At 42.9% G+C, this 25,978-nt stretch overlaps 1 protein-coding gene across 2 annotated transcripts in view; it reads right to left on the reverse strand.

The window, feature by feature from the left end:
* Positions 1-7,987: 7,987 nt before the first annotated feature.
* FAM13A (family with sequence similarity 13 member A) overlaps positions 7,988-25,978 on the reverse strand; it is a 325,186-nt gene continuing 307,195 nt past the window's right edge. For both annotated transcript variants that reach the window (XM_080797468.1, XM_080797469.1), the window contains 5 exons: positions 21,268-21,363; positions 19,280-19,363; positions 13,359-13,555; positions 12,677-12,778; positions 7,988-10,391 (listed from right to left, as the gene is read on the reverse strand). In XM_080797468.1, coding sequence (XP_080653594.1) covers positions 10,265-10,391; positions 12,677-12,778; positions 13,359-13,555; positions 19,280-19,363; positions 21,268-21,363 — 606 coding nt within the window. In that variant the 3' untranslated portion in view covers positions 7,988-10,264. The remainder of the gene's footprint in view (positions 10,392-12,676; positions 12,779-13,358; positions 13,556-19,279; positions 19,364-21,267; positions 21,364-25,978) is intronic.

Genomic DNA, 25,978 nt, shown 5'->3' on the forward strand with positions numbered 1-25,978 from the left:
ATTTTCAAATAAGACATACAAAAGGCCACAGATACATAAAAACATGGCTGCCAGCACTTAAATATCAGGGAAATGCAAATAAAAACCATAAGGAAGTAACACCTCATACCTGTTAGAAAGGCTATCATCAAAAAGATAAGAGAAATATTGGTGAGAATCTGGAGAAAACATGGGAAACATGTGCTCTGTTGGTGGGAATGTAAATTGGTATAGCCATTATGGAAAACAATATGGTGGTTCCACAAAGAATTAAAAAATAGACCTATGACACAAATCAGCAATCCCACTTCAGAGTATATACCCAAAGGAAATAAAAACAGGAAGAGATATTTGAACTCCCATGTTCATTCCAGCATTATTTATAATAGTCAAGATCTGGAAACAACCTAAGTGTCTTTCAATGGGTAAATGGATAAAGAAGCTGTGGTATATAGATGCAATGGATTATTCAGCTATGAAAAAGAAGGAAATCCAGCCACTTCAACAACATGAAAGAATCTTGTCAGTATTATGCTAAGTGAAATAAGTCAGATAAAGACAAATGTTATATGGTATCACTTGTATGTTAAATCTAAAAAGCCGAACTTGGGATACCTGGGTGGCTTAGTTGGTTGAGCCTCTAACTCTTGATTTCTGCTTGGGCATGATTTCAGTGTCATGGGATCGAGCACTGCAATGGGCTACATGTTGGGTGTGGAGCTTGCTGGGGCTTTTCTCTCTCCTTCTGCACTTCCCCTTTCATGAACATGCTCTCTAACTATAAATTAACTAATGATAATAATTTAAAAAAGCCAAGTCCATAGAAACAGAGAGTAGAATGGTGGTTACCAAGGACTAGGGGGAGGGGTGGGGGAGGAAACTGGGAGATGTTGGTCAAAGGGTACATACTTCCAGTTATAATGAACAGCATGGTGATTATAGTTAATAATACTGTATTATATACCTGAAAGTTGCTAAGAGCATAGAGCTTAAATGTTCAAACTATAAAAGAGAAATAATTATGTGACATGATGCATGCATTAAAGTTATGGTGGGAACTATTTTATAAGTATATCAAATCAACATGTTGTATACCTTAAACTTATAAAACATTATATGTCAATCACATTCCAATAAAACTGGAATAATAAAGGAAAAAATAGGCAAATCATAAATGACCAGATGATAGAGGTAAAGGTGGAACATAGAGAGGGCACACGACAGAATACCAAAATAGATTTGAGGTGAAATTCAATGAACAGAATATTTTATGTTTTGAGTCAAGCATAAAAGAAAAAGTAAAGTAAAATCGAAGCTAACCTGCATAATTTCATCATGTCCTCTTGAAAAGAAATGCAAGCGTTGGATGTCTCCAGTTTTCTTTGGCTCTTAAAAATGGAACCAAGCAGATTTGAAGCCAGTTGTTAGGTCTCTAAAAGATCTGGGAACATGATGGCCACGTTGACTTTGATAACCTTAGCTTTGTTAGTACACAAGGTTGCTTGAGTTAGGAGTCTTCTGGTTTGGGAATATCTCCATTTTCAAGAGATGCCTTTGTGGAGCATTGATAGGAGCCATTGGTGGGCTTTGCTTACAGCCTTATCTTGGGGATCAGGATCTCACAAAGTAGAGGAGCTTGTGGTAAGAAAGAACAGGTTCTGATGTCTTCAGAAAAGGTGAAAATTCTCTTGTGGATCACATCAAGGGAGTTCTCTAGTTAGAAGTGACATAGAAGCTACCACCATGTCTTTCTAACCAAAACCGTTTTGGTCAAAAAGGATTAGTTAACCTCATAGAGCAGAGTCCTGTGAAGACATGGGAAATGCTGGTCTCTGACCGTAACTCTCTGCTTTTGGGTGCTAATCCAGCCTGGCTCAAATCAGGTAGGGCTGCTTGCCCACCCTGAGTCAGGTGTGGGTTTAGGTTTCTGGAATGTTCTTTACCCATGCAGTGAGAAACCAGCATATGCAACAGAATAGGTGCTGGAGGCAGTGTTTACCCGATTGTGGGCAGACTCTTTGGACCTGTGTTAATAACAGGTCCTCCTACTAATAGACTGATCTAGGCTTTGGCACTTTGTGTCCTTCCAAAAGTAATGGAGTGTGTACCTCCTGAGTTATGTGTAGCATGGAGAAAATTAGTTCAGATGTCAGCTTTTCTCTTTTTTTTTTTTCTTCCAAGAGTGGCTGGATGCTTGGCAGGGTGTATAATCACATGGTCTTTAGATTTTTTAAAAGCTGATTTTCCTGGGCCTAATCCCAGGGGAGTTGGATACACACTCTCTGGTAATTACTGATTCAGCTCCCATGGGTGTTGAACTGAGAAATTTAAATAAGAATTACACACACACACGCACACACACACACTCAGATGATGGCAAACATTAAACCATATTGGTCTGTCATGGTCACCTCTTCTCTAGGATTAGGAGAGAAAGCAAGCCCAAGATCAGATTCGGAAATAACTCCATTCTCCATGATGTCGTAAAAGGCCAGAGTTATTGAGGGTGAAGGTGAACAGTAAGTGCCAACTAGGTGTTGGCTCATGGTCCCAGCAGGACCAGCCTACCACTGCCAACGGCTTCTTGTTAAAAACGGGTCTCCTGACCTTTCGTGCCTGGGCATTCTCAGGAGCTCAGATGTTTGTGCCGCAGGCTCAAGGACTCTCAAGTTCAAATCACTGGCACGTTGTTTGGAGTTTCTGAATTTCTGAGGTAATGGGGGACAGGCTTCACTCAACAAGACAGTAAAACCATCTGAACCCACAGCTTGATGGACCACTGAGCAGGGGCACCTTCAGTCTGCCCCTGTGTGGGGTGATGAGAGAGTGGGGGACCCCAAGCTTGATGACGTTTACTGTGCTGGTTAAGAGCATGCCCTGTTCGGAACAGCCCTCCTCCCGAGAGTACGCTTCAGTTTTAGTTGTTTAAAAGTACACCCTGAGACAGAAATTTCAGGACACTGAGTGTCCTAGAATCAGTTCAAAGGTTATTCTGTTCCTTCACAGGAGTCTGGCATTCCCACCTCGGTCTCAACTGCCATCTCAGACAGTAAATTCCTTTTATGTGTCTGAGCAGGTTTGGACCTCCCAAAATGTTCTGGGGAGTAGAATTAGAGCAGTTTGCCCTGCTGTGTGAGGGAAGGAATTTAGCAAGTGTGGTTCTTTCCTGAGAAAGCTGTACAGAGGTTTTGATGCAACTTGTTTCAGAATATTAAGTCACACTTTCATTTTCCTTTCAAGAGAATGGGTCAGTGTTCCCATAAAATCTTTCTTACCCCATTAGCATGAATTTATGCTTAAAGTGCTGGAGGTAAACTCTGTTTATGACTCAGTACAAACAAGGAATCAGAAGGTGAGGAGGGGGTGTGGGGGGAATATTTTTTTTGCAGTGGTTCAAAATGTCTTGTTGGAATCTTTGTCTCAGTAACTCGCCACCAATATTCAGTGAAGATTTATTGTGTGCTTACATTATATGTGCATCTGAGTAATTCCCATAATAACCCTGTAAACTGCTACGGTTATTCCCATTTTTCAGATAAAGAAACAGAGACAGGGAGAATGAGTAATGTATCCAGATTTTACAGTAGTCTGTGGTCTGAGCCTTCAGCATCAAGCAGTATCTGGCCTCTACTGCTGTTGTCCAATGTGCCAGGATCTGTTTACATAAGATTTTTGGAGGTGCTCATTTCCACAAATGCCCAGGATGCAGCCTGCACCCTCTACTCAAAGCAGGGCCTCTGGACCAGCAGCATGGCAGCCCCTGGAACCTGTCCGAAAGGCAGGATGTCAGAGCACCTTCCGGCCCCTGCCCCCGGGGCAACTGTACCACAAGATGCCTACACATTCCCACGCACGCATGGTGGAGTTTGAGAAGCAGGACTCCCTGCCACCAGAAAGCGGTATGTTCTTCATACTCTCCCTCCCTGCCCTCCCCTCCATCTAACCTGGTGGAGTAATTTTAAGTTCTTTAAAAGTAACAATTACAGAAAAATCACAATGTCTCAAAATATCTTACCAAGTGAGTACTCAAAGCTGTATAACTGGAAACATGACAAGGATTTCTGAGCATCTTTGAATTGCTTTTGAGACAGTCAGGAAAAATCCAAACATCTAAAAGACCACAAGTTTTAAAATGCACAGTAACACACTTCATACACACATGGGCCCAAATGAGACCTGGAGGTCTGAGGGGTCTTAAGAGATTCCGTTCTTGGTGGGGTTTGCACTGGGCCCCATTCCCTGAGCAGATGTCGCCCAACACGGAGCCACCCTGTGGGAGAAGCCTTGTTGATGGAGAGGAAAAGTGGGAACCAAGCTGTCAACAACCCCAGTTCCTGCCAAACCTCATTTGTCTGCCTGCCAGCCAGGATTCTGAAAATGCATTTGGGAATTTTGACTTTTGGGTTTTACTGAATATGAAATTCAGCCTTGATGAGTTGACCTAGCTTAGGGATAACTGTGATATATTTTGTCTTACAACATTCAGAATCTATTTCTAGAAGAGGTAATAATGAGGCCATTGAAAGAACTGGAAGGGACTGCCTCTCTCCCCCGCACCTAGGTCCCCATTCTGAATTCCCATTCGGTAGTCCTGGTATTGCAAACTGTTACAAGACAGGAGTGAGAACATTTGCTCTGGGACTTGGGGGGTGGGGGGTGGGGGTGGGGGGTGGAGGCGGGGAGGATGCCGGAGGACCCCTGCAGTGTTTGTGGCCAGCATCCCTTTCTGGTCCTTAATAGGGACATCAGAATATGACTTAAGAAAATGGAGGGAGGATCACTAAATGCTCCCTGTCACTTCTGCCTCCATTTTACTACTTTGGACCCAGTGTTTCAAATGTTAAAATTATTGAGAGTGAGCCTCCGTTTTGGCAGAATGGTATCACACTGCACCATCGTCAGCAGTCCTGGGTCTTTGCTCCCCCGAAGACAGATCTCTGCTTGAATTCTGGTGTCAGCACTAGGATTTCTCAAAGACTTTTTTTTTTTTTTTTTAAATTTCAGGTTCTATATTTTTAATGTTCGCTTTTGTCACTTAGAGCCTACATAACATGTACAGTTTAAAGAGTACCTGCATGCCACACACGCATGGGTGTGTGTTCTGAGCTGCGACCTGGGGCGGGGCTTCTGGCACCCTTACCCTGGAGATCTTTCCTGGCGCGCATGCGCAGGGCGTGGCCTGCGGCAGGGGGTAGCAGAGGGCGAGATGCTCCCTTCAAACTGAGATGTGCCTTATCTTCCGAGTCACAGTTTTCTGCTGGCCTTATTAGCTTGAGAATCCTAAGTGGCTAATGTATTTACTATAATGGTCTCAGAGACTTTGGAAATAAGCAAGATTTTTGTTTTTGTTTTGTTTTGTTTTTGGCTTAATGCCTTTGTCTCTGGACCCCTTAGCCCTTTCTGAGAATCCTTTCATTTTATTTTTTTAAGCATTTAATTAGTTTTCAGACATGTATACATCTGTGAACTCATCAGCCCATTTAAACAGTGAATGTATGCATCCACTTCCTTTGTGCCTTTTTCTAATCCTTCCATCCCGAAGCCAACCATCTACTTTCTGTCACTATGGATTACTTTGCATTGTTTGGTTTTAAGGCAGCTGAGCCTAGAGCACAAACCCGTTTTTCTACCTAGAACCACAACCATGCTTAATTTGTAATGAGTTTGCTTCACCTTCCAGTGACCTCTCAGGAGACAGAATAAAACTTAATCCTCATGAGGCTCCTGGGGGGCTCATGGCACAGCCACGATTCCTTACCCAAAGGAGACGTCAGACCCCACAGGCAGCTCGAACGTTCCCGACTCTGTCAAAAATTCCAGAACAGTCACAGTTAAAAATAGTTTATTTAAGTTTATACAAAATACAGTCATGTACAAAAGTGTGCACAACATTTTTCATTCGGTTTACATTTTAAAAAAGGACAACTGTAATTTCAAACACGTTCTGCTCACATGTCGTGTAAACATAGTTCTGGGCCCATATTATTAACTAAGATTGTATCTACTCTTGGAGATTTTCGTGACAGCACGTATAGGTGCTTTCAGATTGAGAATCAGATCTGCCTCACCGATTTCTCCAGCCACACGCAGGAGCCTGACAGGGTGGATTCCAGGCAGACGAGCGTCTCCGGAGACCGAATTGTGACATCTCAGCCATAGTGACTTGGAGCTGGACATATTTTACACGCACGTTTGTGTGGATCTGTAACTGATCTCAGCCGATGTCCACACTTCTATTATGAAGGATCATATAGCAGAGGAATGCAGATGCCCCCAGGGGGCACGGTCCTACTCTGCCAAGGGCCAATGCCACGAGGCCGCGCCTGCCACACACACACTCTCATTGCGAGCTTGCCCCGTTGACAGTGTGAAGTGTTAGGATGCACCATCTGAATAAACGTTTGAAAATATGTTTAGCTACTCTTATGGCAAAATGTACTCTTCAGGACATTTTGAGGGTCAAGCGGAGGAAAAATAAAAGCAGGGAATAAAAAGAAAGAAAGCACATTGTGAGTTCTGCTGCACCTAAAAGCTTCACACTTTAGTACGGTGTCGCCTCTCCCTTTGGATGTACCCAAGTGGATACTGAAAAAGAATGTAAAGGAGGTGTTGGTCTTAGTGCAGAAACCATCTCTCCCCACCGAGGGGTGAAAAAAACCCTCCAGGAAGCAGTGCGTTGGGAAGATCCTTCTCGAATGCAAGATAGAATTTAGACTACAGCCAATGTTTCGTAAAGCAGTTGATAGTTTATGGCATCAAAAGTAGTAAGGTTAAGAAAAGTGGCATCTTCATAATCAGATTAAGAATCTCTTTGAAAAGGTGAATCAACAAACTGAAATCTGATTTTCCTTGTAAATTGGACCAGTTCTGTATACTGGGCCCAGTTCTGTCTGCTGAGAAATAGGAAGTTCTAGAAAGAACCAATGTAATCGATACCATGGCTGCCCCTTTGATAAATCTAAGTAGTCACCTTATTAGGAATTCCAAGCTCAACCATATTCACAAATGCTCAGCCCTGAGTGGGCTCTAAGACTGCTCGCCTCAGGACAGCTAAGTGCAGTATTTATGAGTCTAGCACAGCCTTGTGACACTTGTCCTGGGCTAGAAGTGCCACACCTGGGACAGCCTCTTCGGCTACCACGCAAGCATTGCATCAGAATGAGACGAAGCAAGAATTACACTAATGTTACAAATAGAGACGTGGCTGATCCCCACCTATACGATGAGTGGTAAGATTTGACTTCAAACTGGCAACTAGAGGGAAGAAATCTAATTTTTAGCTCTCCGTGCATTATGGCTAGGAATTAAAAGAAAAACAAATCAGTTCTCCAGTATGAAATTTGGTTTGGTCGTCTATGGAAATTTCTATGGAAATTTCCCCTGAATTCAGGGAGATCACTGAGGTTGTGTGAGCTTGCTTCTAGCACAAGACAAAGCAGCCGTCTGAAAAACTTCTAAGCAGGCCCTTCTCCTAAACCTTGCACATACCTGTCTGAAAAGCAAATTCAAACCGAATGATTCAGAGATGAAATGCAGTAATGATACCATACCGACTGAACATAAACATCCATTTCAATGTTTACTCCTGAACACCCAAAAAGCAAATGCTTGTGAAAATGACAATCCTCTGCTATTTCTAATTCTTACAATCATACAATCAAGTTTATTCATGCTTCACCTTTACTTATCGTTGTTATTAAAAAACACCTGACATTTCTTTTGTTGGCATGTGCTAATAAACACACACACACATTCCCAAGAGAGCAAAGGAAAAACCCCCGTCCAGAGCCTTCTGTGTGAAGCCAATTAAGATGACGCCTCTAGAGCCTTGAGACCCTGGGCTACAGAAATGGTTGCTGTGGAAACAAATTTGCCTCAGCATTTCTAGCAGAGCCGGCACCTACCGCCATGTCTTCAAATAGGATCGAGTGTAAACAGGGCTTTTCTGCCCTTAATCTGGGTGCCATTCTATGAAATTAATATAGAGGAGAAATTACAAAGGAGAACATGACATTCCACACACAATTTATTTGACTGTAACTTGGTGTTTTCTTTTATTTAATCATACAAATTTGAATGGGGAGTCCTGGATAAATCTTTTATTTAATTTACCTTTGGCAGAAACAATAGATTTCAAACATTTAGTAGCTCCTCATTTATATAGCATGTTTTAAAATTCTGTAGCGTATTAGTATTTTCAAAACAATACTCTTATTAAACAGATGTGCTTTAAAGTTTAACTGGTAATGATTTGATTTGTATTATAGCTTATTTAAGAGAATAATTACTCAAAAAGGACAGACTAGACATGGATTTCTTTTAAAAAATACAATTTTTGGTCATGTGAATGATTCATGTTCAGATTTCAAAAATAGAAAACGTCCTAAAGTGCTTAATTTTATTTATAATATAACTCCTTGAAATTATAGTGATCTGCAATGTAAACAGTAGAGCAAAGAATACCAAACTATAGATTCACGTACATTTAAATATGTAGATTATGTACCGTCTTTAAATGTGTGGATTAACACAGGGCACTTCCAACACACAGCTCATGCTTCTATATGATTATTTTTAAGAGCAAACATAAAGGTGTTCTTTCCCCCCTACTCCTGACTTAGAACAACTGTCAACTGACAGCTTCTACCTCACTTCAGCAATGGAAAACAGTGCTATCACTACAATCTGACCAGTTTCTCAAGAACCCATTTCGAAACTGATGACGGGTCAGTAGAGTTTTACATTTTTATTTTCTTCTTCTCACCACGCCGAACAGAACGGTCCCCTTGAGGAAGGTATCCCTCAAAGCCAACAGGAGGGCAGCAGCCTTGCTCTCCTGCTCCTCCTGTGACATTATCTTCAACAGGCGATCCCGCCGAAGTGCCTTCTCTCGGCAGCCGGCGGCTGGTGTGCGGACACCTGTGCTCCAGCCCACAGAGCGCAAACGGAGGCCTCGGACCGACAGGCAGAGACAGAATTCACTTTCCTCGGTGCAGACACGGAAGGTAAAAAAGTAACAGCAAATCACAAGGTGACATCAGCACAGTGAAGAGATGAAGGATTTGGTGTTTTGAATTCCCTGGTCTTCCCCAAATGTCTAATATAGACAGCTTTGTGACACAGTCTCTGAAAAAATTATAATCCTAAGTGACCACACACCATGCTTTTTCTCTTTACACATGATCTTGAAAATAGTGTGATTTAGATTCTGCCTTGGGCTGAGTTCTGAGGGCTACATTTACCCCTCGGTGAGGGGATTTTAGTGTAGGTTGACTTTTAAAAAAACATTAAACTCTGGTAAGAACTCAGAAGGCTTAGAACACAGGCTCTTACTCTCTCTCTCTCTCTCTCTCATGATCCTCAATACTTAAGCTAAGAATTAAGCAAGATCCTTTAGGTTTGGCTAGAGTCAAAATTGAAACCAAGCCCCAAAGAGGATGCCGTAGCATGCTGGCCTTGCCTAGTGTTGGATGTGAAAATCCGAGACTGATTAAGTGCAATCTATGTCCAGGAAGGAATTTTCGAGGCTCTTCACCCTGTTGCCTGATTTAAAAAATCAGCATGAATATAGCTATATTCCCTCTGTGCTCTGCAGATGATCCAGTCCTAGTCAGGGATCACAATTCTTCGTCAGCTGAGGAAGTCCTGAAGCAACACACCGTCCAACAGGCGACTGCACTGCCGTGCTGGGCAGACGCGGCTTCCGTCTACCTGAGAACCAAAGGGGAACAATTCGTGCGAGGGGGAGGGGTGCAGCTCTGTGGGAAGCTCACGAGAGTGGCCAAGGCAGCAAACAGGGCTCCGACGACGCACGTTCCCACTTTACCGGGTGCAAAGAGGACATGGACCCGCACGCGAGTTCGCTCTTCAGAGTGAAATCCTGAGCTGGGCTTTGTTTCTTGTTATCACAGTAGACATGTTCCTCAGTTATCCGGGGAAGAACTGTGCACATTCTCTGTAGATGAGTGTGTCTCCACGGAGTGATTCGTCACTGCCAGCGTTAGGAAAGCTTCCCCTTGTGTCTCTGGGCACCTGGGGGATCTTGACTTTTCCTTACAACATTCTTAAATCCAGGCAGGCTGCCTTCTTCCATCCAGGCAGTTTCTGAGGCTGGCAGCGAAAATGGAGCTGACCCCAAAGGCCTGGAGGCCGAAGGGCTACATGCTTTGCAGGTCCAGCTCCAAGGCTGCCTTCCAGTTTGTGCAGAGCTGCTGTTGACGAGGGGAGGCGGGCGGCAAGCTCAGCTTGCTCCTGTAGCCCCTCAGTGAGGGCTGGGGCTGTCCCCTCACATGGACTTGGAATCAGTGTCTCTCTTGCTGATGAGCACCTCCAAGAGCCTTAGTTTCGCCTTTATGTGCTTATATTCACTGTATTCTTCAGCCATGGGAGTGCGGTCTTCCTTCTGGACATTTCTAGTGGAAACAAAGGAAAGGGGGCTGAGGATCATTGGCTGTCCCTCCTAGATGTACTGCTCATCAGGTGAATTATTGTCAGGTAAGATCTGCAGTTTATCAACCTGTAGAATCGGTGTTCCCAAGTGTCCCTGGGTATCAAGACTGCAGCTGGGTTTACACAAGCAGTGAGAGATTGCTCCCCTCGGAAGGCACCATGCAAATGAATTTTTTGAGTTAACCTGGCATCCTGTAGAATGGTGGGAAGGACTAAAAACTGTAGAAAATTTTTCTCTCTGCTTCTGGTATGTATGAATGCACATTAGGAGTCTCCGTAGACTGAAATCCTTTATTTACACTTAATGCCTTCTCACTTTTATGTACTTCATTTAATGAGCCATTAAGTTTCTAATTAGCAATTGGCATTCCCATAATTTATAGGCTTAAAAAAACAGATAGTTAATATCCTACTTATTGTAAAATTAGTCTTGGAATTCAGCAATTGGGTCACATAATACTAATAAGCCTTTATAGGTGACTGAGTAATTTTATATACATACTTTTTAATATGTGCAAATATTAACTGAGAGCTTACTGCAGGTCAAGCACTGTGCTAAGTACTCTGTCTCCATGGTCTGGTATGACCCCCACAAGGACGGGATGAAAAGGGGCTACTGTCTACATTCTGAACCACTGTGTGGTGCCATTCTACTTCTCGTTCCACTTTGAAATGCGTATGTCAAACATGCAAATACCAGGCTTCCTTCTCTTCTTATTAAAGAGAAAAGGATAGCATGGGGCTTATTTAATTTTGTTCAACGAACTGAGAAACAAACTGATTTTACCCATGCTCTGCCTTGTTCAAGTAAAGGGTTCTAGATGGCTGCTCAGCACAGGGCAGCGAAGGGAACAGCAATCTGATAGTTGGCCTCACCCCGCTCTTCAAGGGACTTCCCTCTCCTCAGATATGAAATAAGGGAACCAGATTTAATGAGGACTGAAGTCAGAGTTTCAAACTTGTATGATGAGACACCTGGCTGACTCTGTTAGAAGAGCACGTGACTCTTGAGCTCAGGGTCATGAGTTTGAGCCCCGTGTTGTGTGTAGAGATTACTTAAATAAATAAAAACTTAAAATAAAATCCCAACCTTGCATGATGATTATAAATTCCCATCAGCTATCCTTTCTTAAAACTTGTGAAGTTTATACATCATTTTATATAGTTCCTCATGTACAAGATAGCTGTGCATAAAGCGACTGCAATTACATGGAAAAAAGATAGACAAACCAAGAATATGTTTAGAGAGAAGAATGGAATGGAACAAACATTAATCCTGGTTTGTCTTTGGTTTCTTCTTCTTTTTTTGCATATTATTTCTTTTGTCTGCCTATCGATATTTTCTCAATAGCCTACAATGCATGGGGAAAGAAAAGCAAATATGTAGGCATAAAAATTCATAAATCTTAAGAAAGTCACTATAAGATCCAAATTAGGGATGCTAAAAAAATAAATATATGTAATAATTGAAATAAACTGGAATACAACACATTTTCAATGGTGAAGTTAATGTTATGGTGTTTTTTTTTTCCTCAATACTTTTGAGAAGCATGAAAGGGGATCTTTTAAAGAGAAACTATATTTACACCATTTAAATAGTTTGGATTAAAATGAAATCATCTTAAGGTATTAAAACTTAATGTAAGAGATGCAAATCTCTTCCCTGTCCTACCCTCGTCTCATGCTGTGAACTGGTATGCACTATGTGCAGTCACTTGCAAACAGGGATGCTATTCCTTAGGATGATGTTCTACAAGGCTGATTACCTCATGTCTTGAAACTCACTCGGGAAAGGCACCCTGTCAGTTTTGGGGACTTACTGCTTCTCACACATGTTTCATTCAGACCCGACAACGATCACCTTTGCTTTTAAAATAAGCCTAAAAGTTGCCCTTTCCTTATTTCTCCTTCTAGCCTATTAAGACAACACCTCCCCTCCCCAAACCCAAACCAAAAAGCAATGCTATCAACTGGAAACATAGCTTCAAGTTGCTCATTTGAGATTAGAATTTGAGGTGACAGGTTGGTTGTGTAAATGTTAGCTGAATTCACATCAGTCTTGGAGACTAACCCAGGAGCATTTCTTTCACACAGCCCTCCCTCTCCCACAGTGAACCTCCAAAGGACTAGGCTACAGGCAGGATGCAGAGGCTTTCCCACTTGGGAGACACTGCAGAGATCTGACAGGAAAAACGGAGGGGTGTGTGTGCAGAGGGGCAGGAGTTAGGGAAGAGGAAACAGGCGCTACCTTCCATTTTGTCTGAAAAAAGTGTCTTCAAAATCCCGGAGTTTCTTTCTAATCCTTTTCTTTTCTTCTCTCATTTCCTGAAGGTGTTCCAAGAGTTCTGGTCTGAGAAGGGCAGAAAATTTTAAGAAAACTGGGTTAAATCTGAATTGTTACACATACAATGAATGTGCAACTCGATAGGGGCTGTGGAGACCGGGGGAAGAATGTAAATGCAAGAACTGTTGGGGAGCTGAGGGACAGCAGAAATGGAGGTCTTCCATCCTCTGCATGCCAAACGTCCTGACAACAGGTCCGGCTCCTGGGGCTCCCGTCAATCCCTGCTGCTTATGAATCCTCAGGGCTTGTGGAATCCCATGGCACTTTGTCGTATTTTGCTTTGAAAGAAAGATGACCTCGGCTCTCGGTCCATGTTAAATGAAGAGCTGTGGCATACAGAACTGTGCAGTGCCATCGGGAGACCTGGCTGCTCACTCGAGATCTCAGTGCTCCCTCCAGGGACAGGGGATGGAGAACAGAGAACATGGAGTCTGAAGCTAAAAAAGATTCACTGTTCTAACCACGTGGATGTCCCCCAGGTAAATGACTTGTGTTTTGTTAGACAACTTATTTAAATAGAAAGGCTAAAATATTAAGAACTGTATTTTCACCCAAACATTTCAACACCATTGTGGACAGGACCTACATTGAAGCAGCATGGAGATTTGAAAGCCCGGTGTCCTGGCTGCACTTCGATGGTATTTTATCATCCATCGGGGAAATAAACCCATCAGCATCATCTTCAAATTGGTCCAGGAAGCAGCGTGCACTGAAATCGGTCTTCAGAGTGACCGTGAAGTCTGGCTTCGTGTTACTATCATCCTCCGAACCCTCATCTTCTTCCTGGAGATGCAAAGCAACCCCGATAAAAACCCGGTTACTTTTCCTGGCACTCTTGCATTGTAAGTATCATGTAACGGTCACTTAATTATCTGACATCATACAGTTTCTTCTGTATCTACACTTAGCAACACATACATACATTATATCCATCTATAGCTGAAAGTCTACATGAACACAGTAAGTAACACCAACACTAAACACAGGGTATGAAGGAACCACCATTATAATTTATACTCTAAATCAACTGAATCTCAAAAGAATCTCAAAATCCCCAGCTCTGGGATAATACATAACAAAATCCACCACCAGCCATCAGTGCTTTAGGGATTCCATTAGTTGTGGGCCTTGGACAATATTTTTTATTAAGCTATCAACATCTACAGAAATGGAACAATATAGTGTTTCTATTTAAGAGTTGTGATTATAAAATATTTTGTGGTTTCTGATGCACAGAGTTTTAGGAAAGTTTTGAGATCAAAACATTTATGTTCTCATGATTGGAATCCTAACACACTTAAGTTCTTTTTTCAAGGAACATCCAAGGGCCACAGCTGTATTTTCCAGCATCTAAGATTCTAAGAAAAGTATGATATTCTCTATCTTGGCAATGGAATTAGAAAAACAATGAAGTCAAATTAAGAGTTTCTTAGTGCCAATTTAAGTCTAAGGATGAAATCATATCAGTCTGAATGGAAGATTTTAAAAGAAGCAATTTACTGCCAAAATATACAGTCAGAGCAGACGAGAATATCCTAATAACTGGAAAATTTTTTTTTAAAAGATTTTATTTATTTATTTGACAGAGAGAGATCACAGTAGACAGAGAGGCAGGCAGAGAGAGAGGGAGAGAGGGAAGAAGGCTCCCTGCTGAGCAGAGAGCCCGATGCGGGACTCGATCCCAGGACCCTGAGATCATGACCTGAGCCGAAGGCAGTGGCTTAACCCACTGAGCCACCCAGGTGCCCCATAACTGGAAAATTTAAAAAGTGATTCAGGGCACAGCTACATGAACAATAGCAAGTATAATATCGATTGTTCCATTGAAATCAAGTGGCTCCAGCACCAATGCAACAAATTAATCCCAGGAAGCAGGTGCAGTTCCACTGGTAGTCAAGGTACAAGTATGCAAACTGCCTGCGGTGGGTTTTCTTACCATAAAGTTGCTATGTTTGCAATGGTGCCTCTGATGAAAAATCATGTGAATAAACAAATAAACAAATAGGAAAAACAAAACAAAACAAGGACCAGTACAAAACTGTGATGAAAGTACTGCTCTGAAGGCATGAAGATAAAATTGGCAAAAACTAGGTAGCTTTTCCAGATTCTCTCTGCTGTGACTTCAGATCTCCCATCTCTCAGTTGGAGTAAATGTCTCATGGTTAATTTTTAAAAACTGAAATTATTAAAGACATTTTTAAATGCATAGAATAAAAGTGACTTTTAAAATTAGTAATTTAAAAGTTTCTCTCTCTCTTGCTCTCTCTCTCTCTTTTTTTTTTTTTTGTAAAAGGAAGTAACAATTCCCACCCTCTGTAATTTTTAGAAGGATTGCTTGAGATAAGGTATGTACCTGACAAGGCACACCTGGTCCAGAGGCTCCAGATCAACCTTCTGACAGCGCCTCGCCCCCTGCACTCCCCCCTCCCTGGATGAGGAAGGCCAGGTAGAACCACCTGGCCCTAAACTCCGTGGAGGCAGGGATTTGGGTCTGTCTATTCACTACTTAGAGCTTAGCCAATGCCTGCATATGGTAAGTGCTTAATTAATGTCAGTCAAACAGTGCAGTAATCCAGTTTTAAAAGAAAAATACAAATTACTGGAAGAGTATTACAGTACAAGACAGATAAGAAATAAAATCAGGTGTCTAGGCCTAATCAGTTATATCCCAAAGTCTTAAGAGAACTTAAAAACGTGAGAATGTGTCTTGCCTACAGTGGGAAATCATGTATTCAAAGATGAGCTTAACAAAACTATTCTCAGCAAGCTGTAAAAAATCATAGAAAAAAAAAGAAATGACAAACTATATCTTCAAATTATATGACCATCTATTTGTTGGGGCTATTGCGTAGATCCTAGAAGGAATGAACACATAGATAATATATGAACAACTAAGAAAGAGTCCGTGATCAACAGTGACTAGAAATGGCTCCCTTAAAACAAATGATGGAAACTAACCATTTTTCCTTTTTTGATAGGAATGGCATAATATCTGGAATTCAATAATTAATGAGGTGAGCTGATCTATGAAAGGATGCTGATGGGGTGCTTGGCTGGCTTAGTTGGTTGAACATATGACTCTTTCTCGGAGTTGTGAATTCCAGCTCCATGTTCGGTGCAGAGATTACTTAAAAAATAAAATTTTCAGGGGCGCCTGGGTGGCTCAGTGGGTTAAAGCCTCTGCCTTCGGCTCAGGTCATGATCCCAGGGTCCTGGGATCGAGCCCCGCATCGGGCTCTCTGCTCGGCAGGGAGCCTGCTTCCTCCTCTCTCTCTCTGCCTGCCTCTCTGCCTACTTGTGATCTCTGTCTGTCAAATAAATAAATAAATAAATCTTTAAAAAAAAAAAATAAAATTTTCAGACAAACAAAAAAAAAAGAAAGCTGATTGTGAAAATCTGTACAGAGTGATGATGCAATGGTGATGTGAATCTGAAGGGAAGTCTATAACAGGTCCTTGACCTGACCCAGCCTTACTCAATATTCATCAATCACTTGGGTAAAAGACCCAAAAGGCATATTCACAAAATGCACAGAAAATACAAAGAAGGGATGGATATTTGGTATGTTGGAATACAAAATCTAGATTTAATCAATTTCATGGGGCTGGAATAGAAGTGTGGCAAAAAAATTCCAGGTCCTACAATTTAGGTTAGAAAAAAAAGTTGGACATAGATGACAAGCAACCCATGGAAAGGGAAGCGAGGGATTGTATCAATCGGCAGTGAGATGGGGCCATGGGCAGTAGTTCTCACCTGGGGGTGATTTTGACCCTAGTGGACCTTTGGCAAGGTCTGGAGATAGTTTTGGTCACAACTGGGAAGGGGGTGGTTGTTGGGCACTACTGGCATCTGGTGGCTGGAGGCCAGCCCCCAACGACAGCAAGCTATCTGGCCCCAAAATGTCTACAGTGCAGAAGCTGGATGCATGCTGCCCTAGAAAGAGAACGATGAACTCACAACACATTGAGAGTCACGTAGGCATAGACTAGTCAAACAAAGGGCCCCGACCATCCAGATAAAGATCAGGACTAGTCCTTGGTCCACTATCTATCTTGCTGGTGAAGTCCTATCTAAAGCAGCGTTCAGTTCTGGCTATCAGTGTATCAGAGGGACAGAGATAAACTGGTGGGATTAGAGCAGAACCACGAGGTTGCTGGAAGGTCTGGGACAAATATTGCATGAGGAATAGTAAGAAGAACTTGGAGAAAAAACTTCCACAGGCCGTAGGTGAGAGTGGACAGGGCAGGCGATGGTTAAGGTATGGAGGGCTCTCAAGGAAGCGGCAGTTACACTCACTCCCATGTTGTTCCAACAGGCAACACTCAACCTATTACGTAGAAAGCAATACATTAATAACAACTACGAATATTGTAATTTTAAGTTATCTTTGTACTTATCAAACTTACACATTCTGAAACTGCATGTCATATAATTATTATTGACTCAGTATTCTAATATTGATAATGATAAAACTAATAATATAGTATAAGTTTTTAGTTACTATTGATGCTTAGCCCCATGGAATGAGTGCCCTTCTCCACTGCCATAAATTTTCCAAGCTTGAGGACAGAATCACTTCTTAGAGATTATGTCTCTATTCTGTCAGGTAAGTTTTAAAGGAAATTCTTATGTTGGATAGGAGAATTGACTGGACTATCTCTAGGATCTAGGAAGATCTAGGGCTTCAGAAACTGGGCTGGTTCTATTTCACACACAGCTGGTTTCCTACCATAAGCATTTAAAACCAGGGGTGGCTTTTAAGGAAACCACCTTGATACAATCTTCTGATCTGAACCCACATCAAATTCTAAATTGTCTCAGAATTGCCAAGACTTAGTACAGTCCAAACGCATGCTAATAAGCCTGGCCAGTTGGAACAAAATGAACTAAAAGACAACACTATTTACAAAAGCAATGTAAGCATTGCAAAATTATCTGAAATTTTGACCACCACGTGGGCCAGAAGAAGAGCCATGGCCAAAATATACTTGTGAAAAAAATAAACTGAGCTGAACAAAAAGATTTGGAAGAATGCCCTCTTTTAAAAAGTGCATCATTAATATATCTTCCATTCATTTAATGAGGCAATTATTTATTAAATATCATATTTTGGATGTGTTAAAGAACACATTTTTATCTAGCAACAGTTCTATTGCTCATTTTCAATACACAAAATTGCCCAAATTTCTTCAATTACGGTGACTTCATTCTCATGTGAAATTACCAGCCAGACAAAATTTTTCTTCTTTCATCAACATCAAGTCTTATTATAAGAAAATAGCTCCCATTTTTAAAATATAATAGAGCACATTTGCCTAACTGTTTTGTTTAGAGCATTTTTACAGAACGAGTTCTAGGTAAAAGAATATGAATAGTGAGTGTAATCATTGCCTAATACCTTATAATTAGGTATATGAAATACTGAAGGCCCCTAAGAACAAAGAAAAGGGAAAAAATAAATAAGATCAAAGACTGTGCAGCTTCTGGTACCTTACCTCAGTTATAATGATGAGGACCAGGCAGGACAATGGAGTGGTTCTCAACTGGTGTCCCTTGTGGGAATGAGGCCCTTGGGTTCTGGGATACTATTTCTAACTACAGTAGATAAATGCCCACCCCAGGCTTAGGACTTTCTCAGAAATATGACAAGTGAAACTCCAATTGCTAACGAACAATCACTGATTTAAAAAAAAAAAGAATCTGGTTTTTCATTTCTAGAGCACTGTGGAAGGCAGTCCAGTTCGTTAAGTCACCTAGAAACAAAACTGTGATCCAGGCCAGGTAGGTCCCAACAGAGACACAGAGACCTGGGGGCACGGAGTCTACTTCCCGTTCTAGCTAAAGGGGCCACTGAGGACAAGGATTACCTGTATAGAACCCAAAATTACTCCTGGGGTAAAAAACACCAGAGCACAGATTCCAGTGGCTGGTGGCGATGGCACTGCATTCACAGATCAGGAGATCATCAACTGCATCCCGAGGACTACATGTGCCAGGGGCAAGGCAAAAGGCAGGAGGAGTGGGTGAGACGGCACCAGGAAATCGGGCAAAGGTAAGGAAGATACCTGTCTGCGAAATGATAGTTTTTTTTGGTCGTGTGCTATCTAGATTGCCTTTGTTAATTCTAGGTTTTCTAGAAACTCAGTAAATAAGATTTTTAGGAAAGTTACCCAATGAGTTCATTGAAAAAGTTTCTGGAATACAGAAAATCCATTCCAAATAGAGGAAAACAACCCAAAAAATATTGTGAACCACCACACCCCACCCAATCCCTGAAAGCAAAATGAGAACAAAGCAAACGACAGCAAGGTACAAAAAAGCAGGGGGATGAGATGAAACCAAGGAGATCAGCTTGGCCCTAGGATCCGTAAGGGGGCGCTGCTGGTGGTTAGTTACGAGCAGCTGATGATTCTGAAGGCACAGCACGAGCACCACTGCCCTCCCCCTCATCCACAGGAGGAGGGGAGGCAGGGAGAGAATGGAAGCCAGTTTGGGAGATGTCTTCACCTTTATCTCCTTGAAGAAGGAAGCCGTTTCGCCCTCGATAATTGGCTGCAGCAAAGGGCTTCTCCGCTTGCTGGAGGGGGATCCCTGCAACAGGTGTGGACAAGGTGGTTATACTTCGAACCCCTCTCCCCTGCCCTCTAGGCCTCTGCTTCCTCTGGGTCACTAGGATTCATCACTGACTTTGAACTATACACCCTAACCCCTGCCTGCCAAACAGTCCCAAGAAAACCGGAGACAACCAAAGTTCTTGTCCGAGGCACTGCTTCATTCCAGAGCCCACAGCCCCAAGCCAAGGAGGCCACAGGACAGCAAGACTAGCCCACGAGCATGCTAACTGAACGCAGAAGGAGCCTGAGGAGAGACGCTGGCCTGCTCCTCCTCCCCTCTCCTCCCTGATGACAGAGGAATGAGAACCCAGGAACTGTGAGAAGCTTCGAGCACAACATAGGCTGCTGAGGGGATTCAGATGTTGTGCAGCCTCCCTACTGCACATTCTCCTTATTGAGAGACACCTGCTGAGGGCACACAGGGCTCCTGACTGGACAAGGAAAGGAGTCCTTAGATCAAATCCTTTCGTTGGTTAGTTCACTAATTTATTCTGGGAAGAATTTCTAGAGAAGTCGCTTTCTTCTAACACACCTGCCTGAAGTCTGGACCCTCCCTCATTCCTAGGCACAGATACACTGTTAAAAGAAATAAAAGAAATACAAAGATCTTATCTTAGAAATAAACAAGGAGGGGCACCTGGTCGGCTCAGTAGGTGGAGCATGTGGCTCTTGATCTCAGGGTTGTGAGTTTGAGCCCCACGTTAGGTGTAGAGATTGCTTAAAAAGAAAATCTTTTTTTTTTCTTTTTTCTTTTTCTCTTTTTTAGGATTTTATTTATTTATTTGAGAGAGAGAAAGAGCATGTACACACACAAGCAGGGGTAACAGCAGAGGGAGCTGCAGAGGGAGACGGAGAAGCAGGCTTCCCACTGAGCGCAGAGCCTGACGTGGGGCTCAATCCCAGAACTCTGGGATCATAACCTGAGCCAAAGGCAGACACTTAACTGACTGAGCCACCCAGGCACCCCAAAAAGAAAATCTTAAAAAAAAAAAAAAAGAAAGAAAGAAACAAGGAGATTTAAAGCAGGAACTAAGATCAGCAGCTAAGATGTCATCTCCATTTTAACAACAACATAAAAGCAAGGCTGTGGCTGCTTATTAGAAAGTTTAAAAGTCAGCAGAGAAAGCCCCCCATACTCCCGGGGAGGAGAGCACTGGGCCAGAGGCAAAGGATGCCCCAGGAGATGGACAGGGCAGTAAGGTTCACTCACAAACTGGGTGGAAATATGGGGGGAAATACTGGAACATGGAAGGAGGGCAAGCTGGCCAGTGCCTGAACGCAAGCTGCTGGTCCCTATTCTGGACAAAATCAAAATTCAGAGGCCAAAAGCAGTTGCGTGTCAGTCAGAGGATGGCGGCCGGTGACAGCAGCCGCCCAGTTACTAGGCTCCCTCCTTTAGTTTCACCTCAGCTTCTCTAGAGCCTCCCCAAAGAGGCTGCTCTCTGGAGGTCCTAGGATTTCTCCCTAGAGAGGATTCCCAGCAGGACTATCCCTCTCTTGGAGGGAGAGAGAAGATTTGGGACTGGAGAGGCCTATGGAACTGAAAGGGCCTGGAGAAATCACAGCCCCGTCCTGCTGGCGCTTGGTCTCTGAGGGAAGGGTGGGGGGGTCAGCCCAGCACCAGTCAGATGGACAGCTACATCAAAGCATGCTGCCCGGAAGAAAGCAAAATTCTAGCAGCTTCAGATTTGCTCATTTGGGCAAATGTAGTCTCAAAAGTCGTAGATACATTCTTCATGCCCCAAGCTGATGGGCCATAAGTATTCATGCCAGGTTTAACTATAAAAGCCCGCTCCTCAGTGAGAAGGCAGGGTGGGGTGCTCTCACCACAGCCAGGGCCCATCCCTCAGGCGGTCAAGCACAGAAAGGTGCCATACTCACAATGATGGGGATGGTGTTGGCTCGGGACAGGATCTGCTTGACCAGACGGTATCTGTCGTACAGTGGCTTCATTACCTGACGCTCATTCTTGCTTACCTGAAAATGAGAGCATCAGAGCTAAGAAGCTGCCTCCGCTAGTCAGGCTAGCAGCGGCTCAAGCATGCTCTGGGCCTGAGGGAAATCCAGAGGATTCAGCTCCACTCTCCCCATTCTTGCAAAACTCATGTAAACGGGTGGTAGTATTTAGTCAGAGAACATTTAAAATATCTACTTCAGCGGCAGATCTTTGGAAATCACGCCATTGTCATATTGCTTTTCCTCAATCAAAGCTATGACCATGATTGGTTCCCTGTTTAAACTATTCAAAGTGATTTACAATTTTCCAGATCCAGGGAAGAAGAAAGCATATATTTCTATGATAATCCTTAAACTGTGCAGCTCTGTGATCAGTTTTTTTTTAATATTTTATTTATTTGACAGAGATCACAAGTAGGCAGAGAGGCAGGCAGAGAGAGAGAGGGAAGCAGGCTCCCCGCTGAGCAGAGAGCCCGATGCGGGGCTCGATCCCAGGACCCTGGGACCATGACCTGAGCCGAAAGCAGAGGCTTTAACCCACTGAGCCACCCAGGCGCCCCTGTGATCAGTTTTTATTACTTTTGTTTTACAGGTCTTTCTCCTCCATGAAGTTGTTTTTGTTTTTAAGGACAAGATTCTGGCAAGCCGTAGGTTTTCAAGAAACACCTGCCAATAGACTGCACGGATGGTCTCCTCTCCAGTGCCCTGAGATCCGGCAGAGCACTCACAGACGTAGAAGGGACTGTGTCCACAGGCAGTGGGGAGGAACCAGGCGAACCCCCTGGTGTTGTACTAGAAGCCCGTCATCACTTGCTACCTCTTCTTCCTGTCAGACCTCAAGCTCCAGAGAAAAACCAGGGCGTCGCATCCCTCTTTGCCTAGTTCCCTATAGCCTGGAACAGCCTCCTCTCTGCTCCTTGGTTTGGCAGAGGAGCCACCTCCCCCATGCAGCCTTCTTCCAACACTTCTTCCCCACTCTGAGAGACCTGCTCACACACCTCTGTGTCATCTACTGCAACCTGTGTACACTTCATAACCCCACACATGCTTTGCTAGCGACCGAATGTGCATGTTCCCTCCAACATAGTGCCCCATGTGATGGTATCGGGCACTGGGGCTTTGGGAGGTGGTAAGGTCATGAGGGTGGAGCCCCCACGAACACGAGTAGTGCCCTTGTAAAAGAGACCCCAGGAGGTCCCCTGACCCCTCCTGTCATGTGAGGACAGCAAGAAATTGGCTGCCTGTGAACCAGGAAAGGGCCCTCACCAGACACCGAATCTATCAGTTCCTTGCTCTTGGCCTTCCCAGTCTCCAGGACTATGACAAATAAATCTCTGTTGTTTATAAGGTGCTTGAGTATGGTATTTTATTACAGCAGCCCCAGCAGATACTCTACAGTAACTATCTGTTGGCACATCTGTCTCTTCTTCAAGACTATAAGCCCCCTGAGAGCACAGTAGGTGTTTCTGGATCCCTGGAAACTACCTCAGTGCCTGACATAATGGAAATATTCCATTAGTATGTGTGAAGTGAGAGAGTATTTCAAACATAAATGTGTATGCCAAGTGTATAGGTATGCATGCATTTCCCTTCTTTACTTAAATGCCAACAGAGATTACTTAAATTCCTTCTTTCTGTATTTCCTCTTTGTTTCAAGTTTGCGGTCTGTCTTCTGCACTTTATTTTCCCTGGACACATAAGGCAAGAATTACAGAGGTAAGGAAGAGCAAATGGTATTAGGGGCCTGCTGGGCCTTCCACTCTGAAGACAACTGTGGGTTATGCACAAATGGATTACTCCTTTGTAACCTTTTATATCTGCCTTTCTCAAAGTGGTCAACAGTAAGTGATCTTTGGACAAACTTCACCTGCCAGGACAGGTCACTCTCATTGGGCAGAAACATCTTGGGGACTTATTTTCTATGAACAGCACTAAGAATCTTTTCTATTTCTTCCTAAGAACACAATATTGAAAAGCACATGGCATTTTCCTATTGTTAGTTGCCGTATCAAAAGGAGTTTTAAAACGGGCATTTCATAGAAGATGACCATCCAAAATGAAAGGGAACACAGAAGTTATTTTACATAAGAAAGACTGAGGATCAAACGAGAGGTGTTCCTACTAGACGCGCCCACGGCAATGGCTAACATGAGACAACAGATGGTGTCAAGGGTCAGCGAGAATGCGGAAGGACTGGAACTCTCCTTCACTGCTGCTTAGAGCGGAGCACTCTGGACCACTATTTGGCAGTGTCTGCTAAAGTGGCACACGTGAGTCCTCGGTTCTGCTTGTAAGGGTAAAAAAACACCACCACCAAGTGTGGCCTCAAGCTCACCAAGAGACACACAGAATAATGTTCACAGCAGCACTACTTATAATAACTGCAAACTGGAAACCGCCCACACGCCCAGCAACAGAACGGACACGCTCCCCCAACTGAACACTGCACAGCAATGAGGATGAGTGGCCACAGCTACAGGCAATATCATACACTGACCCCACAAAAAGACAGCCACGTAAAATAAGCCAGATACTACCGACGCGACAGTACCGTAAGATTCCACTTAGTAAGTTCAGAGAGAAGCAAACAGAAGTTAAGCTTTAGAGTCAAGATAATGGTTTTCCTCGGTGGAGCGGAGGTCTTGGTATTGACTGGAAGGGGACAAGGAGCAGGGCTTCTGGAGGAGGACTGGCAACGTTTGTTTCTTGGTCTGGATGTTGGTTACCTGGACTCGTTTACTTGGTGAAAATGCATCAAGACATGTATTTACACTTTGGGCTTCTTTCTGTATTTACGTTATACTTCAACGACAGTTCAACAACAGCCACAGGTAAGTCCGAGGAGTAGAAACGGAGGGGCCTGTATGATCTCACGTGTGAAATGACACAGTTCAGGACTGGGACACATGGAATCACTTTTTAAACACAATGTATATCCAGGAAATGTGTTGTGGATGAGGCTAAGGCACATCCTAGCTGTCAACCCATGACGTGTGGTGAAAATACTGCGCAAGATCAACAATCGATAGTTCAGTGGACAAAAGACCTAGGAAAAATAACAATAATAAGGAGCCAGCATCTCCCATTGTGGACTCGCATCCTATTCTTTGCTGCTTGGCAGAAACATTTCTGGATTGTAGAGGCAGAGTGTGGATTTTAGGAGGAGACTTTGCTGGTAAAACCAGCCAGATGTGGCAAATCTGACAGAAGCCAGTTTCCTCTCTAATTCTTTGTTCACATTTTCTAGTTGGAGCAGATGAAGAGGATCATTGGCTCAATTCTTTGGCTTATGACTGATATTTAGATTTTCTATGAATTGTTCATGTTTTAAATTGATGATCCTCAGGAACTAATCACCTGTGAGTGATTTGATAGAGTCCAGTTTCTGACTCTGGTCCCATCCTATTTCCAACAAAGTTAACACTGGCATTTGATAGACGTGTCTAAACACCAGAAATATTAGAGATCTTTAAATCTGAGCAGTGAAAAGAATTAATACTACTTGATTTACACCAGAATTATTTTCGTGATCTGTATCTGAAGCCAAAGGCTTGGTGATACTAAATCATAAAACCACATCACATGCAATTATCAGAACTGGATTTTTTAGTAGAGCCAAAATCTAGCCAATAGTTCCATAAACAAAGCAGGGCCGTGGATGAACTGTTAAAAAAAAAGGGGGGGGGGTCTGCTGATATTAAATGGACCATGGGAAAACTGGAAGTTGATATCTCTTATTCTTGAGTCACTGGCTGCTTGGAGATTTTGTTATTGATGAAAAACAGGCCTTTGAAGAGCCAGTAAAATTCTCTGAGCCTTGATTTCCTGATTGGTAAACTGCAGAATTCAGATTAGAAAATCTTTGTGATCTATAGTTGCTTGGAAATGACTTTAGGCCAAGCATGTAATACATCGTATTTTCTATTACACTTTTACTCCTCTTGCTTCAAACCTTTATTAAATTTTCATTTAGATGGGAGCTCTGAATGGCTTTCCAATGTGTGGGAATAGGGTTATTACTAAGATGTATTTTTGTGCATAAATCAGAATAATATAAAAACCTAGATGCAAACTTCTAAAGGGCAAAAGCAGCTCCTCTCATTCTGTCTTTGCTTAAAAAAAAAAGATTTTATTTATCTATCTATCTATCAATCTATCTATCTATGTGGAGAGAACACACGAGTGGGGGGAGAAGGAGAGGGAGAGATAGAATCTCAGGCAGACTCCATGCTGAGCATGGAGCCCAAGATGGGCTTCAATCCTAGGACCCTGAGATCATGACCTGACCCAAAATCAAGAGTCGGACGCTTAACTGATGAACCACCCAAGTGCCCCAGTCTTCATTTTTGATTAAAGAAATCTTTAATGTTCCTTTACTACTCTATTTGGTTGCTCTATAAAGTCTCAAATAATATTTCCAGGTACCAAGGGAACACCAGCCAATAGTTAATCCACATTTAAACAGGGGAAAGTCTTGGACACAATTACAAAAGGCCCAATTAGACAACCGCATTTGCCTGCCTTTATCTTTTGTGATGGTTTCTGTCTTAGCCTTAAATAAAACTTCCTTACAGAAACACCCATTCAGGCTCTGTTACCTGGACAGTGTGCCGCACAGGTGAAAGAGAAAATGACT

This window comes from Martes martes (genome assembly GCF_963455335.1).
Source record: "Martes martes genome assembly, chromosome: 2".
Classification (NCBI taxonomy): Eukaryota; Metazoa; Chordata; class Mammalia; order Carnivora; family Mustelidae; genus Martes; species Martes martes.